The 17682-nt window shown below is 36.2% G+C and overlaps 3 protein-coding genes across 5 annotated transcripts; all 3 read left to right on the forward strand.

The window, feature by feature from the left end:
* The first annotated feature begins 741 nt into the window (after nt 1-741).
* On the forward strand, nt 742-7334 carry LOC133859841 (uncharacterized). Its single transcript, XM_062295386.1, has 14 exons — nt 742-980; nt 1524-1668; nt 1823-1890; nt 1996-2049; nt 2175-2258; nt 2360-2445; nt 3080-3160; nt 3619-3749; nt 5228-5269; nt 5917-5993; nt 6064-6154; nt 6235-6316; nt 6489-6561; nt 6852-7334. The coding sequence occupies exons 1-14, from the start codon at nt 892-894 to the stop codon at nt 7018-7020; spliced, it is 1272 nt and encodes a 423-aa protein (XP_062151370.1). The 5' UTR covers nt 742-891; the 3' UTR covers nt 7021-7334.
* Nucleotides 7335-8103: 769 nt separating this feature from the next.
* On the forward strand, nt 8104-13188 carry LOC133859842 (protease Do-like 1, chloroplastic). 3 transcript variants are annotated; one of them, XM_062295388.1, is made up of 9 exons: nt 8104-8589; nt 8686-8808; nt 9565-9736; nt 10247-10284; nt 10705-10903; nt 11038-11190; nt 11429-11563; nt 12205-12315; nt 12446-13188. In XM_062295388.1, the coding sequence occupies exons 1-8, from the start codon at nt 8156-8158 to the stop codon at nt 12280-12282; spliced, it is 1332 nt and encodes a 443-aa protein (XP_062151372.1). In that variant the 5' UTR covers nt 8104-8155; the 3' UTR covers nt 12283-12315; nt 12446-13188. The 3 variants fall into 3 exon arrangements, with proteins under 3 accessions (XP_062151372.1, XP_062151373.1, XP_062151371.1); XM_062295389.1 differs by having other exon boundaries at nt 12463-13188; XM_062295387.1 differs by having other exon boundaries at nt 12205-13188.
* Nucleotides 13189-14595: 1407 nt separating this feature from the next.
* On the forward strand, nt 14596-16230 carry LOC133861497 (transcription factor WER-like). The gene is made up of 3 exons (XM_062297283.1): nt 14596-14864; nt 14995-15124; nt 15682-16230. The coding sequence occupies exons 1-3, from the start codon at nt 14735-14737 to the stop codon at nt 16040-16042; spliced, it is 621 nt and encodes a 206-aa protein (XP_062153267.1). The 5' UTR covers nt 14596-14734; the 3' UTR covers nt 16043-16230.
* The last annotated feature ends 1452 nt before the right edge of the window (nt 16231-17682 follow it).

Consider the following 17682-nt stretch of genomic DNA (forward strand, 5'->3'; position numbering starts at 1 on the left):
TGCCTTTTAAAAAGTTTTGGTAGTTTGGGGACCAGAGTCCAAGCGTTGATAGTTGGTGGGGTTGCTAAACGACTGGCAATTTAAAGGGCTAAACTGTAATTTTTCCTATATATATATATATATAAAAGAGATTTTCTGGAATTTTTAGAACATTGTACTATGTAGATCTCCTTATAACTTTATCATTGTCCTTAAATAGATGATTAGGATTTTAGGTGTATTAATATTTATTTCTTTTAAGTTAAGATGTTACGAGGACCGTGATAAGACTTCGGAGGATATTAAGTAATTTTTTTTTCTTCAAACTTTATATCTTTGGACAGATACTTAAGTTTTTTCTTTAAAATATTAATTATAATGATTTCATTGTTTTTTCTCCTTCTCGTTAGGTATTTTCTCTTATATATTTCATATGTTTACTATTTAGGGGGACGCCTTTTGCGTTTTTAATAATATTTGCTAATTACTTATAAAAAAAAAAAAAAAAGGTTAAAAAGAATATGATAAATATTGATACAATAAAATTTTAATGTAAAAAATATTAATTATTTAATTTGATAATAATGGTTGAGATATGAAACGATTTATTTAATAAAATACATTAAAAAGTTGAAAAAATCATTATTCATTTAGCATAATTTTGGAATATAGGAGGAAAAAGGAAGAAGAAAAAAGCAAGCTTCCAGTGCCACGTCACTAGCTCGCTGTTGGAAAGTTAAAACCGTCGTGGAGCTGAATTGAGAATTGAGCGTTCGATTCCCGCAACTTTCTTCATCTTCTTCTTCACACTCTCTCACTCTAATTCCATTTCCACTCTCAAGTCGGTTAGGAAACCCTAGCCATTTTCACACATAATAAGTTTGAGAGAGAGATAGAGAGAGCAAGACAAAAATGGGGAACTTGATGAACAAGGAGCCTCCACCGCCAATGGTGCTCGTCCCACCTCTTTTCGATTTCCCTCCCCTCTCTGCCCGTACCAGGTTTCCCTCATCTCCCTCCGTTTTTTCATTCCTGATTATACAATATAAATGTGTCTGTATCTGTTTCTGGCCAATTGAATTCTGCATATAAAAAGTTTTCAGTTTAGAGTTCCTTTTATAACAATGTCTAAGGCACTTCATTCTATGCTTAAATTTAATTACCACTAGTGTAGTGGACGTTCAATTCGAGAATTTGGACTTTGAATGATTCACCTGCAAGGAAGTTCTGGCTATTGAGCAATCTGTGATGAATCAAATTCATCATAAAACAAAAATTAAATAAATAAAATTCTGTGATGAATCAATTCATGCTTAATAATTTGGAATATCAGGTCTTAATTTTCCAGGTTTATTGTTAATTTGTTACCATTTGGTTTACTTGAAGTAACTGTTAAAAAGCCCTTTGTATGAACAAGGTGTTGGTGCATTTTCTAATATTGGGGTTTGAATCTCCTTAAAGGGGCGGTTTTTGCGTCTCCTATAGTCCTATAACTTGTTGGGAAGTTGGAATAATTTAAATGAGGCTTTTGTGCCGTGATGCAGGATGTTGGAGTCGTCATATAACTTGTTATTTGGGAAGCTTGCTTTGAAATGCCTTTTTGAGGACTATTTTGAAGAAGCAAAGCATTTTAGCACAAGAATTATGCTTAAGCCAATTGATGACCCTCATGTGGATTTGGTTGCTACAGTATCCATGGAAATTTTGACTTTGACTACATTTGTGTCGCTGTTGTACGAGATTGATTCTTTTGCAGTTGTTTTATATTACATCCTTGTGTCTAATTGTTAAATTTGAGGAATAAATCAAGGAGAAAATATTTTCTTTCCCTTAATCTAATTAGGTTTCAGGTCCGCTTGATCATAAGCCCGAGGAGAACATTGTAGGAAACGCTCTGTTTCGCTGGCAAAGGTATTGTAGAATTAGTTTACTGTTCATCGCGTCTTCTTTGTTCCCAACACATTGTATGCTAATTGTGTTATTAAACAATACTTTAATGCTTCTTTATATGAACAGTGATATTGATGATCCTCATACGTTCGTGGACCTTTTCGTATCGAACTCTGACCCGTAAGGAACATTTATCTTAAGTAAATAATTTTACTTTCTAAATAAGGCCATCCCTTCCCCCTGGCCAGTTTTCCCCTATTCAAGCTGTAATTCTTTAAATGCTACTGTCCATGCTGTCACTTCAGGATTTTACAGATGAGGTCAAGTGCGTACTACCCTAAATATGGATTTGGAGCATTTGGCATTTTTCCATTGCTACTGAAGAAAAGGTGGGTTCATATCAGTAAAACCGTTTATATGGGCATCCTCAGCTAGTTGGTACTTACAAATATCAGATGCACTCTATTGACAAAACTAAATATTCCTGCAGAGTGTCTTCTGAAGATTATGGTGTTATGGGATTGAGATACGGGTCGGGAAATTTATCATTTGGAGCCACACTTATGCCTTTTTCCCGTATGTGACCTCTAATTTAGGACAATGAATTCCTCCTTGCGTGGTTCCTTAGAATATAATTCTGCCATACTTAAAAAAAAAAAATTGTGTTGACCTATGAGGGTTATTCTTTAAAGTTATATACTTATGGATTTCTAGTATTTAACTTTTTCCCCATTTCTTGTTCAATAACTTCAATTTGTTTGATACAGGATATTAGAATTTTAATAAATTGTTTTGAAGCTTAAACTATATTTGTTAGTTCTAAGAGAATTGGAGGGATTGGAGAAGGCATGGCTAGCTGGCCACTTGGAGGGCCGTTTTTCCCCCCCTTACAAGGGACTCCTTCAAAAGTGGTAATAGGCCTCAAAATGTCTTCACATATATTGCAAGGACATCATTAAGATAATAAATTATTCAGTTTGCCCCTGCCCCCTCTCTCTTCCCAATTAAGATTGAAAAAAAAGAGAGTAGAAATATCTGGTCAACCCTTGTGAGTCTGCATTTGAAAATCGAGATAAAAATTCTTTTGTTTTCCATGTTTGCCTCATTTAGCTTTTTGTTTGTAACTTTGGAAATCTCATCTACACACACTCCACCCAAATATATTGGATATGAGATGAAAACTTCTGAATGTACTCATCATACTTTGCAGTGAAAGATGAATTCCCAAGAAGTGCATGGTTCATAAGCAAGATGGGAAAACTAACTGCTGGGGTGCAATTTGAGCCACAGTGTAAGCTTTACTCAATTAAATCACTTTTGCAAAATTCCAAGTTCAGTTCATTAAACTTTTTATGTCAATTCCTTAAACCATTAGATAAGTTCGTGAATTTTTTTCTTTGGCCTAGAATGACGTTTTGTCTTCTCACAGGTTTTCTGTTGTAATTATTTATTTTTATTTAGTGCTAGATTTTTCTTTAATATGTTCACTTGGGAGTGTCAAACTCAAGCTTTTTATGGACAAGCCATGAAAGAAATACCATTCACCAATGGGAATGCTTTACATAAATGTTTCATTAACCTATGGGTTGGATATGATTATATTGTTGATTTCATTATTACTTTTCAGAATTCTTTCAAGTATGCCATGTTCCATATCTGTAAGATGAGCACAATATCATGTGTGATTGGAATTTGAGAAAGATTGTAATTGATTTTTATTGTTTACCTTGTTGATGGTGTTTTCTTTAGATGGAAACAAAGACGGTGCAAAATATAAAAATTTAATGAATTGGAGTTGTGCAATTGGCTATGGAGTAGGATCAGGCAGCCCCTTGAGCCCATCTTTCAATTTTGGTCTTGAACTTGCCAAAAGCTCTCAGGTTTTTTCTCAGATAGTTCAAATTATTTTTGAATTTGCTCCAAAATCTCTCTCTCTCTCTATACTAAATAATTGCTTCATTAGTATTGCAACTAGGTTCAATATCTTGGCTATAAATGAGAGAGTCGAAGCGTTCACATAATCTATTACTGAGATACTTGCCAAAAAATAATCTATAGCTGAGAAGAAGATGCGATACTTGAGATTGTTTGAGCACTGTGAGCTTGTCTTTAACCTCTACATGAAATGTGAACCAAGAAAGAAGCTAAATTATTTGTCTTTGTGAAAGTATGTATCCTACGGGTACTTCACAACTTCTTACACTTGCAAATAGCTATAGGTTTCCCTGCTGGACTCCTTGGCATTGTTCTCTGTCAGATGTCATTTAAAAGAGAAAAGTAATTATGTTGCTTTTGTCTCTATGTTCCCCTCATGCCCACATTTGATAAATTTTACTTAAAAATGAAAAAGCAACATAGAATTAGCCTCTTTGTATTTCTTGTTTTTACTGTTTAATAGCTTAATGAATCTATGTTGGATTTAAGTTCGACAAATTTTTAATCAATATTGCTCTGGGGGATGTTCAAATACACCAAGAAAATATTATTCATCCATCTATATATGCTTAAAGCAAATCTGTCCACACGCGAGATACATAGGTGAGCCTTTGGCTGTGTAACTCTTAGCTTTACCTGTTTGTATAGTCTTCTGCAGAACTGGCTTTGGACACAAATCGGGTGTCATTCTGGTAAAAGGTTTAGTGTATGATTCCTGAATGTCCTTTATGGGAAAAATAATTCAGGGTTCAACCTAATCTAAGTAGATGTATGAACAACTTTTTATCATGTTTTGCTGCACCAGTCTAATTCATGTGGCCATCTAAAAGGTAAAAGATGCCAGTTAACATGTGAGTGGAGGGAGGGTATGGATCTGCTGCCATTTCATTTTGATATATAAAATGCTAAAGATCACCAGTCAACATGTGAGTGGAGGGAGGTTATTGATCTGCCACCTCAACTCAATGTGCACATGAGAGGAATTTATATTACAACTGTTGGGCCCAGTCCATGCATAATACGGCGTTACAGGAACTCGAGGAAGAATGTATCAATACAACGGTACAATTTTTATCTTGGGGTCAATGTGCCAAAGATGGATCCCCTTTTGATATATATATATATAGATATGTTTTATGAATGGATCCCCTTTTGATATATTCCACAATGGAATTAGTTTTGGATCAATCTCCTGCAAAGTACATATCCAATATAATTCCCTTGATGCCTCCCAAGCTTCATGGAATTAAGTGCATCTATTGCTTGACTTCTTCACTTTACAAGTCATGTATTGGAAATAAAATCAAGCATAGATGCACTTAATTCCATGCACTTCTTTATTGGGGTCAATTACTTATCAAAAAAAAAAAGAAAAAGTTATGTGCTTCTTCACTGAAATTTTGTATACTGGTACAACCTGCAGTTCATTGCCTCATTCTATCAACACGTGGTTGTCCAAAGACGGGTATGTGTCTGGTTTTTTGTTTTCCTTTTCATATCTTCTTCTTCTTCTTTTCTTTTTTTTTTTTTTTTTTTTTTTAACCTATGTCTCATTGCCACTAATGATATAGACTATGGAATCTCATTGATTTTGTATAACCCTAATGATGGTTTACTAGTTTGTGTGTTATTGAGCTGCATGATGGTTGCCGTTTAGTATAAATATGGTCGGTTAGTTGTCATAAAACTTATGCTCAACAATGCTGCAATTGTAACCTCTAACTAGTAAGCATGGTTGGTAGCTGGGCACATTCACGATCCATTCAGCTTACTGAGATAAACGGTAATTGTATCATATTCTCTTGTAGAATTCAGGATAGTGACTAGTTGGTACAAAAGGATTTAAAAGCCAATTGAACCCTCACAGTTTGATATGGAACATGATGCCTATTATCTCGAGAAAGTGCTTACATTGTGTGAGTTAAATGTGGGAAGCTTGTCTTTTATTACGGAACCTAATTCCAAATTGTACCCCTAAACATTCCATCAAGAAAGAACTGGGAGTATCATTTTTTCTTACTCCTGTTATGTGATGTGGCACTTATTAGTTGCTTTCTTTTAGTAATCAAAGATGTTGTTTTGACAAAAGTTTGAACTGCTTCAACTAAACAGGTCAAGAACCCCCTTGAAGAACATGAAGTTGTTGGAATTACAAATTATATTGACTTTGGCTTTGAGTTACAGACAAGGTATTCTAAGTAATAGAACTGATTATAACCAGTGTGGTGATAACTGATTTTATTATGATTTTTTTTAAAGGGTTGATGATGCCAATACATCAAACAATATCCCCGGGTCCACTTTTCAAGTAGCTGCATCCTGGCAAGCCAATAAAAACTTCTTGCTAAAGGTAGCAGTTCTGATGCCATCTTGTGTTTCGTAACTACAGATCATTATCAGGTTTGAAAAATATCAACTTCATTTTTGCAGGGAAAGATGGGACCACTAAGCTCGTCAATATCATTGGCATTCAAGTCATGGTGGAAACCTTCTTTCACTTTCAACATTTCAGGTGCTCCTATAGTTGGTTGATTGTGTTATGGATTGGCTTGAAAGTTTCTTTCTATAGTAGAAATTAAAACATGTGTCATCATTATCAAATTTATTTGTGAAGGGTACATGATGTCACCCCTAATTGTTGATGGGTTCTGATTACTAATTCAGTAAATTCCATTATTTTGCAGCTACTAGAGATCGTATTTTTGGAAAGACAGGCTATGGATTTGGCATTCACGTTGAGAATCTTAGAGAAGCCAGGTTTCATATGTTTGTTTGCTTTAACTTCTTTGCTCAACCAAAGATTATTGTTTTGTAATTCGTTTGTGGGTCAAGGTCCGTGGCTTCTAGCCCTGCAAGCTTGAGTGTCTTATGGGTGTTATTCTACATTACGAAACGATAACTTTTACCTCCAAAGTTAATGGACTTTTGACATGTTACCAAGTTTGCTTGGGCTGAAGCTCATGTGGTCACCGGTCCATGTTTTTACCTCGAGTTTTTTTAGTTTATTGTGTGGGAAAAGTATAATGTATCATTTACCTGATTCGCAGTTATCAAAGAGCTGATCCAAATTTTGTAATGCTTACACCCAACAAGGAGCACCTAGCAGAGGGTATTGTTTGGAAAATTGGGAAGCGACCTGTGCTACAATCAGACGTCAGTGCTGGAAATTTTGACGACTTACCAAGAGAATTGAGACCTTTTGAGAAAATTTTGTGATTTCTCCTGTTGGTCCCTTTCCCCCTAATTCTAGGTCGTCGGGAATTTTAGGAGTGGATCACTGAAGAGGTAATCATTCTAGGTTGATGAGTTTGAATATATGTTTTTTTTTTGTCTTGGATTCATCAGTCTTGTGAAAAATGCTAACCTTTGGTTGAGGGACCACTACGATACTGGGTTGAACAAATTTTACTTTTGGTTGATCTCTTCTTGATTGTATATACTCTTTTTGTAATGGTTAGTGTGTGAATATGTGATATGATGGTGAACTGAATTGTGGTAAGCATAAGATTATATGAATATATGGTTCTCCATGATTCATCGGGTTGACAAGTGTGTCTGTATGATTTGAGAGTATTATCAATTTTTTAGTAGCTAATGTGATTAAATGTTGACATCTGTCAGCAAGTTATAAAAAAATTGTAAAAAATTGTGCTAGCATAATATAGCATTCTTCTTATGTAAGATGGATTAGGCACACGCTTCTTTTACGAGAGATCTTATTCCTCTATCTGTCCAACATTTTTCATGCAAGACTCTTTTTTTAAATTCACCAATGAATTTGTAGGACTCACACAGATCAAGTAATTCTAAAAATTTCTATTGTATCCCTCTAAAAATAATGTGACATTTAAAATCACTATTTAATTAAAATTTAATAATAATTTATCACAAATCACATAATAATTTTAAAAGGTACATTATTTTTTGAGAGATAAAAAAAGACAAATAAAATTTCTAGCATCACTTCTATATATCTAATGATAAATTTGAAAAAGGTACAAATTCGGAGATGGACAGAAAATGAAATGAAAGCATAGCATGTCTCTTAAAAAAAAAAAGGATAGAAATAAATGAGAGATTGACCGGAGATGAAAAAATAGCATTTATATTCTTTTATAAGAATGACTAAGAAAAAAAAAAAAAGGAACGTTTGTCAGACATTTTTCCGGTGCCTTTGGGCAGCACAATTACGTTTTATCCCGTCTCTACAACGCTGAAAGTCGCCACTACAATTACCTTTTTATAATTGGAATTGTAAGAAGGTGCATACGAATAATAAGCCAGTGACGAGAACACACAGGCTCAAATAAGTCAATCCCCTCACAGCAGCTGTCCCCCCCAAAAAACAGAGATGGCTGCGTATTCTGCAGTCCTTTCCACACACTTCCACTCTTCTCCCCCCTTTTCCTCCCCATTTTCTCGCTCCCCAAGCAGAAAGCTCATTGCCTTTTCCTCCAAATCCCTCTCTCCCACTCCCCACCCCTACCCCCCTATCTTCTCCCTCCTCCATCACCACCACCGCCACCACCACAACAACAATTCTCTTACCCAAAACAGTAACAACCCCCTATGCGCCAAAAACCCCTTTTCCTCGGCTCTAGACTCGATCCTCATTCTCTGTGCTTCGCTGGCCTTGGCGTTGTCCCTCTTTGTTGCCGATGTGGACTCGGCCTCGGCCTTCGTGGTCACCACGCCGAGGAAGTTGCAGTCCGATGAGCTCGCTACGGTTCGTCTTTTCCAGGAAAATACGCCCTCCGTTGTTTACATCACCAATCTAGCTGTCAGGTATGTTCTATTATGTCTTGCTCATAAGCATGTGTTTTTGTTCGTGTTCTTTGTTTGATGGGTTTGTGACGGTGGTGGTGGTGGTGTGGTTTTTAGGCAGGATGCGTTTACGTTGGACGTGTTGGAGGTTCCGCAGGGTTCTGGGTCGGGCTTCGTGTGGGATAAACAGGGTCACATTGTCACCAATTATCATGTGATTCGTGGCGCTTCTGATCTCAGGTTCGTCCGCTTCTCTCAATTCATTTAGTGTTTCTCTGCTTTGGATTGAGAAGAAAGCGTTTTGACTTGTTTTAATTCAAGCAAGAAACTTTTTATGTTGCTTGTGGTGTTGGTGTAGGCTAAAGATGATAAAGGATATAGAAAATGAGTGTTTTTTTTTGTGGGTTGGAATCCTTTCAAGTTTGGGTAGGTTAGTCTTTTTTTTTTCTTCCCAATTATTTCCTAGAGTGTGCATCCATTATGTTATCCGGAGTTGCCTTTTATGATGAGCCATCAATGTGAGCAAAGCTGTGGAGGAAATAGGGTGGTTGGGTACCTTTCATAAATTAACATAGAGGAAGTTTGGAAGCCCTGGATACATTGACTTGATGGGATTTATTTGATTACACATGTTCGACAGTTAAGGCTGTTGCTGCAGGCAATGGGATGGATTATTTACTCATTCCCACTGCTTATAAAGTGGCATTTCTAAAAAGAAGAGACTGTTGTGTTAAATTTTCAGCCCTTAAATTTCTGGGAGATTATGGAGCTATTTGTGTTGCGGTTTTACTTATCTGAAATTAGTACCTTTACCTTTTAACTCTGTGCAGTTAGTTCTTCGCTTAGATTCTCTGTTTGCTATGACGATTCCTTTGTGGTCAGATTTGTTGGACTATGATGGTAGATTTTGTTCTTAAGAAGTTAAAATGTCATAATTAGGTTGACACTTTTAAGCTTCTTATTGTTCCCATTTAAATTGGTTCAAGTTACATGCAGGGTTACTCTTGCTGACCAGACAACTTATGATGCAAAAGTTGTCGGGTTTGACCAAGATAAGGATGTCGCAGTATTGCGTGTCGATGCTCCCAAAGACAAGCTCAGACCTGTGCCTGTTGGTGTCTCCGCAGACCTGCTTGTTGGTCAAAAAGTTTTTGCTATTGGGAACCCTGTGAGTAATACTTATTACTCTGCTAGCAGAACATATACTTTCATTGCACTATTGCGTAAAAGTTTATTGGTTTGCCGTTATTTGAACAATACTACTGCTATTTAGGATTACAGAGAACAATTCACTTTTGGCGAGCAAGGGTATAGTTGATTTCTTAATTATTTTAAAAAACCAATTGAGTTAATTTTTTAATCTATTTTTAATCCATATGTGTGACAGCTCAGTTAGCTATTAAGCACATAAATTAATCTGCCCAAAGAAGTGCCTAGAAAATCCTTTTTGGGTCTATAAGGATTAGAGCGTAATAGTGGACAGGATGCTTCCAGATAGTTGGTGGTTTGTTGCTTTACTATTTCATTAGAGTTTGTTACCTATAGTTGTCTCCAACTCTGCAAATTGCTAATGAGTGCCTGATCAAGACTTCGATCATAATTTACCATGAATGTCACTAGTTGCAGTTTATTATGGTTCAAATAAATTACTCCTCCATTTTATTGTTTACTTTTGCAGTTTGGACTTGATCATACTCTTACAACTGGTGTTATCAGGTACAAAGCTTGATGAGGTTTATTATCTTAATGCTATTATATGTTATAAGTACTATTTGAATTTTCTCTGAAATTTTCTAATTTTTGCTTATGAATCATGTATGATGTAATCAAATTTACCTTAATGCTAGTTGAATCGATTGTGATGATTTTGCTGTTCCACATTGTGAAGCTTTTTGGTTTTTCTGGAACAACATATATTTCCAATATTTTAATTTCTATTTATTCACAATATAACAGAGAAAGAAAGATGTATATCAACAATTTCAGATGTGTGTGTGTGTGTAACATACCAAAAATAAAGAATAAGCCAACATGACCAACAAGAAATGTGACCTTTAATCTTAATTATCAAGAAATTAGTATGTCTTAACATGTATAAACAAATGTGTTTACTAATGTGTTCTTTATGTTTTACAGTGGGCTTCGCAGAGAAATCAGTTCTGCTGCTACTGGCCGACCCATTCAGGATGTTATACAGACAGATGCTGCCATTAATCCTGGTAATAGTGGAGGGCCACTATTAGATAGTTCAGGAAACCTTATCGGGATAAATACAGCTATATATTCTCCGTCTGGTGCATCCTCTGGTGTTGGATTTTCGATCCCTGTTGACACTGTGAGTTATTATGTGGGCCCTATCTTTTATTCTTCATAGGAAAACTTTGGTATTAGCATCACTAGATCTAACTGAGACAAAACTTATTTTTATGCTGTAGACCAAGTCACTAATCATCATTCTTACATATCCAGGTAGGTGGCATTGTTGACCAGATAGTGAGATTTGGGAAGGTCACAAGACCAATTTTAGGGATTAAGTTTGCTCCTGATCAGTCTGTGGAGCAGTTGGGGTTAAGTGGGGTGCTTGTCTTAGATGCTCCTGCTAATGGTCCAGCTGGTAAAGCGGTATGCATGCATTCTATCCTTAAGTTTTATCTTACTTTGAAATGAATTTCCTGTCAGCAAAGTGGAATGCTCCATTTTTTTTTGCCGTTGTAATATTTTGTATATTATTGTAGTTTGTTTCCTGGTTTGTTGGTGGAATGTTTTGATTTGATATTCTTTCTTTTACTGACATAAGCTTCTTAAGGTTGAAGGTTTTCTGCTTTCATTTAATCAGAGTTGATCAATCTCTATGCTGCAGGGCCTGCAACCAACTAAACGTGATGCCTATGGTAGACTCATTTTGGGTGACATCATAACATCTGTGAATGGTAAAAAGGTCACCAATGGCAGTGATTTGTACAGAATTCTTGACCAATGTAAAGTGGATGATACGGTATGCTGTTTTGGTTTCTTCAATATTCTTATTCTTATGCTCTCTCTCTCTCTCCCTCCCTCCCTCCGATTCTCTCTCTCTCTCTCTGTGTGGGATGGGTGTGAGGGGTAGAGTTGGTTTTTTCAAAATAGAAACCTTTACTCTGATGACAATGTGCCATAGAATTTGCTAATGTTTAGTGGTGAAGTATGACAAAACATGGAAGGAGACTTATTTGAACATTCAGACAATTTCTGTGTGAGGAAATTCCATAGTGGGAGGAAAATTCATTACTGGAAGCTTGGATATTGGACATTGCAGTTCTTAATCACATCAATGTCCACGGTCTTACTGTAGATCTTATGATCATTTTGTATGTTAGCCTATTGTTACATACTAAATATAGTTAAACTTAGTATGTAGAAGTGGTGAATCAAATGCGTGGCCTGAGAATATATAGAGGATCTTACAAAAATTTCAATTTGGGTTTGGTTTTCTGTTCTGTGCTTATCATGCAACAGATGAGCTATGCCGTACTAGTATGAGTAACTTCAAAAGCATTGCCTGAAGATGTAATAAGATGGTTAATTAAAAATTTCTATACATGTGAAGCTGATTCTATTAGTTTTTCGAAGTTTGTGTTTAATTATTTTGACATTCAGGTGACTGTGGAGGTGTTGCGTGGTGATCACAAGGAGAAGATTGCTGTAAAGCTTGAACCGAAGCCTGATGAGTCATGATATATACCTAGTGGTCCGGCATGTATATTTTAGGTACATATATATATATCTATTCAATTTTTATATGAATTGTTTCATGCGAAGGGCTGAGGGCTCCTATTGTACATATGTATTTCAATTGCTGTACTACCTCTGATAACACAAGGTTTATATATCTTTTGAGGTGAAAATGTGTAACAGTAATCTCCTTTAGTGGTACCAATTGAAAGTGAAGAAAGAAGGAACACCGTCCGGGTAATTAGGCTTCGGCAATCATCATTATGGTGGTTATTGGCTTCAGTATGACAGTAACTTTGGCCCTCGTAGTCTGCAAAATTTGAAATCGTCTCAAATGAAGAACCATTTATTCCAAAAGAAAGAAGTGCTTGAAGATTTTCTGCAAAATTTCCATCCTCACATTTTCCACGGCATTAAGTTCCGCCATTCATGCATGAATGGAAAACAATGTGTAAGAATGAGGTCCATACACGTGGAAATATGGTTTAATGCTGTTGGTGTTGATCAAGAAAGAGCATGTACCATGCAATTCAGGGTGGGTGCTCCATCCCCCCCTCAAACGTGTATTAGGATTTAAATTGGAGAGCATCTAGTTAGTTGTAGTGTAGGGGTACTCTTGTCCTAAAAAATGTGAAAAGACAAAAGTACACCTACACTTATAACTAACTGGAACTGAACTGGAGAGGATCTGTTTTCTTCGTATGTTGAGAGATCAGCTTACCCAACCAGTTTTTTGGGGTGATTGATCACTCTTTCAAATAGTAAAATGGTAGCCGGTAGCCAGTCGTACCTTAAGGGTGGTCAGACCATTCTTATATTTATCTTGCTTTACTTTATAAAAGATTTATGTGGTTAAAATTTGGATTGTTTGTTGTGAATGAATGTGGAAAGTCTGGATCCTTTGGAATATGGTTAAAGCAAATATTTATATTTTTCTGCTCTTAGCTCCATAATTGTTGACTACCATAGTTTCAGGACCAGGATTCTTGATCCTTTCCAGTCGAGAGGAACTGAAAAATGTGAAATTATACAAATATTTTTGTGTATAAATGATCAGCTTCTCTCTAGTTAATTTTTGCTGACTTCCATAGTCTCAGGACCAGAATCCTCGATCCTCTCTAATTGAGAGGACTTGGAAAGTGAAATTATACAAATATATTTGTGTACAAAGGACCGATTTTTCTCCGGTTAAAAATCAAGGGGGGAGGAACTTATGCATAGTTACATGCATTCCAAAAATGTTGACTGACATCTGAAAAGAAAATCTGTTGACTGACATCTGAAAAGAAATAGTGAAAGGACAATATTGGTCCAGAATTACAGCTCCGAGAATAAGAAAGAAATAGTGAAAGGACAATTTTGGACCAGAATTACAGCTCCGAGAATAAATCGAATGTGCGGTAACTCATAGGCACTAGGACGAGAGGACAGAGTACTTATTGAACAATAATTTGTTGTGTCCACTCATGTGGCGCCAATAAATGCTCTTACAAAGGGGATGGTGCGATGATTGATGATCCTCTTTATTGGTCCAACCCTCTTTATTGGTCCAACTGCTGAGTACATTGGGTACAATACATGCAATTGGCTCTAGTCACATCCTACTCTAGAGTACATGTAGGATTGAACTAGTTGGCTTTCCCAAATGGTGCATTTGCCCAAAGTAGTGAGAGGCAGGTGGACTTTTGATTGGTTCCATCCAATTCCGACAATTAATGTATAATTGTGAGAGAATAGGTGAGTCTTACACTTATTTGTGTTGCTCGATGTTATGCAATTTTTGCAGTTAATGCGAGAGAATAGGTGGGTCTCACACCACCTGTTCGGACACAACACAAATAAGTGTAAGGTTCATTTGCCTTCTTACATTCATGTAATACGAGCAATTAATTGCATCCGATTTCTTATAATGAAATAGTCAAATTAAGGTGCCCTTAAAAATCATGGTTATAAGTAGTTTGGGAGAAAGCCTGCCTCGACAGAAGATAACTTCATAGCACATCAGGAACAGTATAAATCTGTTATAATGGAAAACTAAATCCAGGGGTGAGAAGTAAATTAATTGTTGCTGCTAACACTAATTTTGCAGTCACTGTAAGGCAAATCTGAAATGAAGTAGAATTGAAGGAGATGATGGTAGAGGAGGAACTAATCAAGTAGCCTTGGCCCTTTGCTATTGCCAATGTTACAAAGGATGTAAACCGAATCTATTAAATGTTGTGTCAAGATGTGGACCAACTCTGCGCTGTAAATTATCCAAAGGCAGCATCTTCTGTTTGGCCATTTCAGTCCAGAGCAGAGGCAGTCAGTCAGATATCCTGAAAGGTCTCCATCATTATCTCATCATCAACTTCATTTAAAGGTTACACTTTTCAAAACTGCATAAACTAGTTAAGAAAAAATCATCCAAAATTCGCTCCCTTTCCCCCATTTCAAGCAGCAAGAAGAATCTACAATGACAAAGACAATGGAAGGTGGGAACCAATATAAGAAAGGTTTATGGACAAAGGAAGAAGACAGGATGCTTATGGAGTGCGTTAAGCAGCATGGAGAAGGGCAGTGGAATCATGTTGCTAAGAAGACAGGTACAAGTGTTGATTTACTTCTTTTCAATTGCCTTTTTTTCTTTTTTCTTTTTGTGGGTAAAACCTTCTTTTCACTTGCTTTTTAATAGAGAAGATGAATTCTAATATCTGCGTTTCTAATGTGATCCAGGCTTGAAGAGATGTGGGAAGAGTTGCAGGTTAAGGTGGATGAACTACCTGAGCCCCAATGTGAAGCTAGGCGATTTTACGGAACAAGAAGAAGACCTCATAATTAGACTCCATAATCTCCTTGGAAACAGGTAATTACACTCCATAATCTCTTGAAGTCTCTATAAAGATGAACATGATCAAAAGGTTTACTAGAATGATTAGTATTTACAAGAAGCCCGCCACCCAAAAAAAAATAGTCTATTTTTGCAGACTCGCTTCCATGAAACTTGAGATCCGAGGAATCATTCAAAAAGCAACCATGATAGTTTTGTCCTTCTGAATGTGGAGTTATGGATGGACCATATGAAAACTTTTTATAAAGGTTTTGGTTCAAGTGATGATTTAACATGACATCAGAACAAAGGTTGTGACTTCTAACATTATATCCGTCATTCTCCTAGTATTAGAATATTAATTAAATAATATAATCAATCATTTTCAATTAGCTTACGCTTTTGAGATAAGTGGTGAACTATTTTTTGCAGTAAATTGCAAGGAGAGTTCATATTAGCTAGATGGGTGAACAGATTTACTATTGTTGCAGTAATAGTGCTAAGAACTTCTGAACCTGCTGCTTCCCCAAAACCTTTGGCTATATCCTATTGTTTCTTTGTAAAGCTAGCTAATGTTAATTCTTGTGTTTTAGGTGGTCTTTGATTGCTAAACGGGTGCCTGGAAGAACTGACAATCAAGTCAAAAATTACTGGAACACTCATCTAAGCAAAAAGCTGGGCCTTCAGAAGCAAAACAGTCATCTTGGTGTTTCTGGGGCAGTGATAGTGTCGGACACCAGCAAAGCCATTGAAGATCAGGTAAGTATAGGCAGCCAGAAGTTGGATGAGGCCTCAGACTCACAAGAATCAGTAATCAGCCAGGGTTATGTCAACTCTTTCTGGGAATCTGATAGCATCTTTGAGTTAAGCAGCCTTGATGGAATTCTGGGATGGAACTCTTTTGATTTTGCTTCACATTTTTCATTCCTCAATGAGGACCAACCAAGTTTCTGAACTAGCAAGTAGGATAACTGCTATTTAGGTGACACCTTTTCTCTGGTCATTAAGAGGTATGCTTAACATGTTCGTTTATTTCTGAAGAACATAGTGTCATAGAAAAGATGCTACACAAGCAAATTTTTATTCAAAGTGCTAACCTGAAAAGAATAAAAAAGAAAAAGGAGCGTGGAGATTACTAGTTAAGACAACTAAACTTTTCAAGTTTTAACTATCAAGCAATGTCATATGAAAAAGCCACCCTTCAGCTCAAAATGTAAGTGGCGACTAGAATTGCGGTAAGTTTTCTGGAATAGAGATCTCCAACAATTTTGTTGTCTAGATTGCTAGTAATTTGAGCAGCAAATTTGATAGAGTCTCTATAAGGCTCACTTGTCCAAACAAGTCTCGGGCAACAAATTGCTAGGATCCAAATCCGGTATAAACCCTTGATAATAAACTTGAAGGCGCTTTTGGTTCATCCTTCATATGGAGTTACATTATCTCGCGGCAATCTCACGGGCCAAACAACAAAGCCTTTGAACCTGTTAGAATATAGGATATTTACTATATGTGTATTTGGTTTCTTATTAAGTATTTACCATATCTATTGGTAGGATTTGATTTCCTTTCTCAGCTTATTTGCCTACCTATTTTCCCTATAACCAAAGTCATCTTTAACACAAATACAATGTCAAGTCAATAAATCACTATGTAGCCCCACATGACACCTCTTAGTGGTATACGTAGGCATCTAAAGTCGAATCATGTCAAAATTCATAGGTTTCCTTTCTCTCTCCGCTTCCGCTTCCGTAACATAAGATATGGGGTTTAGGATCAAGATTACTCTAAAATTGATGATACCATAAATAAGCCTAGGGCCAATTAATAAAAGGGCTACCCCACAAAAAGGTTCATTCCATAGAAAAGCCCATAAAAGTCTAAGAGTGCATCGCGTAACCAACAATCTGACAATTTCTACTAAAGACCACCTCAAAAGAAGCTTTTGGATTCAATGATACACTACTGACTTAAGTATCAGAAGCTCTCTTGGATTCAATGATACACTACTGGCGTCACTCCGGTGGTTTTTTTTCTTGTCTTGTAGTTGAACCGTTATCCGTTCGTCCAAAAATATGTTATTGCAAAAATAAATGTTTTACGAATATAATTACAATTGTCAGTTTTTGGAAAAATGGACTATTATCTTTTTTTCTTGAGATGCATATTTTGGCCATTCTCGTATACTACTGAATGAAATTTTCTTTCTCTTCTTCCCCCCCAAGTATTTGATTGTTATAAGGACACACGATGAGCTAAAAAAAAAGGCAAGCACCATTGATGGACTTTCTATTTGCCCATGTTTGTCATCTTGAGAAATATATTTAGTTCAAAAGCATTGCCACTTATCTCAATCTCAATCTCTTTTGCTCCTATGTATAAATATTATAAATTGCTGATAATCTGGTTATTAGGGGCCAATTTTTATTTATTTTTTTTTTTTTTTGTGTTCTAATATATTGAGATAAGTGTCATTAATAGGGATGTTTAAAAGCCCCATGAATCAAAGCACTTAGCTCCCCCATATCAAAACCTATTTATTAGTGGTGATAAGGTTTTATGGTTTTTCTCATTAAATCATAGTCTTTGTATATGTT

This window comes from Alnus glutinosa, chromosome 2 (genome assembly GCF_958979055.1).
Source record: "Alnus glutinosa chromosome 2, dhAlnGlut1.1, whole genome shotgun sequence".
Taxonomy (NCBI): Eukaryota; Viridiplantae; Streptophyta; class Magnoliopsida; order Fagales; family Betulaceae; genus Alnus; species Alnus glutinosa.

What these genes read in the sequence shown, in the direction of transcription:
- LOC133859841 (XM_062295386.1), top strand. Translation starts at nt 892, where the DNA reads ATGGGGAACTTGATGAACAAGGAGCCTCCACCGCCAATGGTGCTCGTC. An exon ending in CCATTGCTACTGAAGAAAAG is followed by an intron (nt 2,259 to 2,359) that starts GTGGGTTCATAT and finishes ATATTCCTGCAG; the next exon opens with AGTGTCTTCTGAAGATTATG. An exon ending in GGCTTTGAGTTACAGACAAG is followed by an intron (nt 5,994 to 6,063) that starts GTATTCTAAGTA and finishes TTTTTTTTAAAG; the next exon opens with GGTTGATGATGCCAATACAT.
- LOC133859842 (XM_062295387.1), top strand. Translation starts at nt 8,156, where the DNA reads ATGGCTGCGTATTCTGCAGTCCTTTCCACACACTTCCACTCTTCTCCC. An exon ending in CGTGGCGCTTCTGATCTCAG is followed by an intron (nt 8,809 to 9,564) that starts GTTCGTCCGCTT and finishes AGTTACATGCAG; the next exon opens with GGTTACTCTTGCTGACCAGA. An exon ending in TTTCGATCCCTGTTGACACT is followed by an intron (nt 10,904 to 11,037) that starts GTGAGTTATTAT and finishes TTACATATCCAG; the next exon opens with GTAGGTGGCATTGTTGACCA.
- LOC133861497 (XM_062297283.1), top strand. Translation starts at nt 14,735, where the DNA reads ATGACAAAGACAATGGAAGGTGGGAACCAATATAAGAAAGGTTTATGG. An exon ending in TCATGTTGCTAAGAAGACAG is followed by an intron (nt 14,865 to 14,994) that starts GTACAAGTGTTG and finishes AATGTGATCCAG; the next exon opens with GCTTGAAGAGATGTGGGAAG. An exon ending in CATAATCTCCTTGGAAACAG is followed by an intron (nt 15,125 to 15,681) that starts GTAATTACACTC and finishes CTTGTGTTTTAG; the next exon opens with GTGGTCTTTGATTGCTAAAC.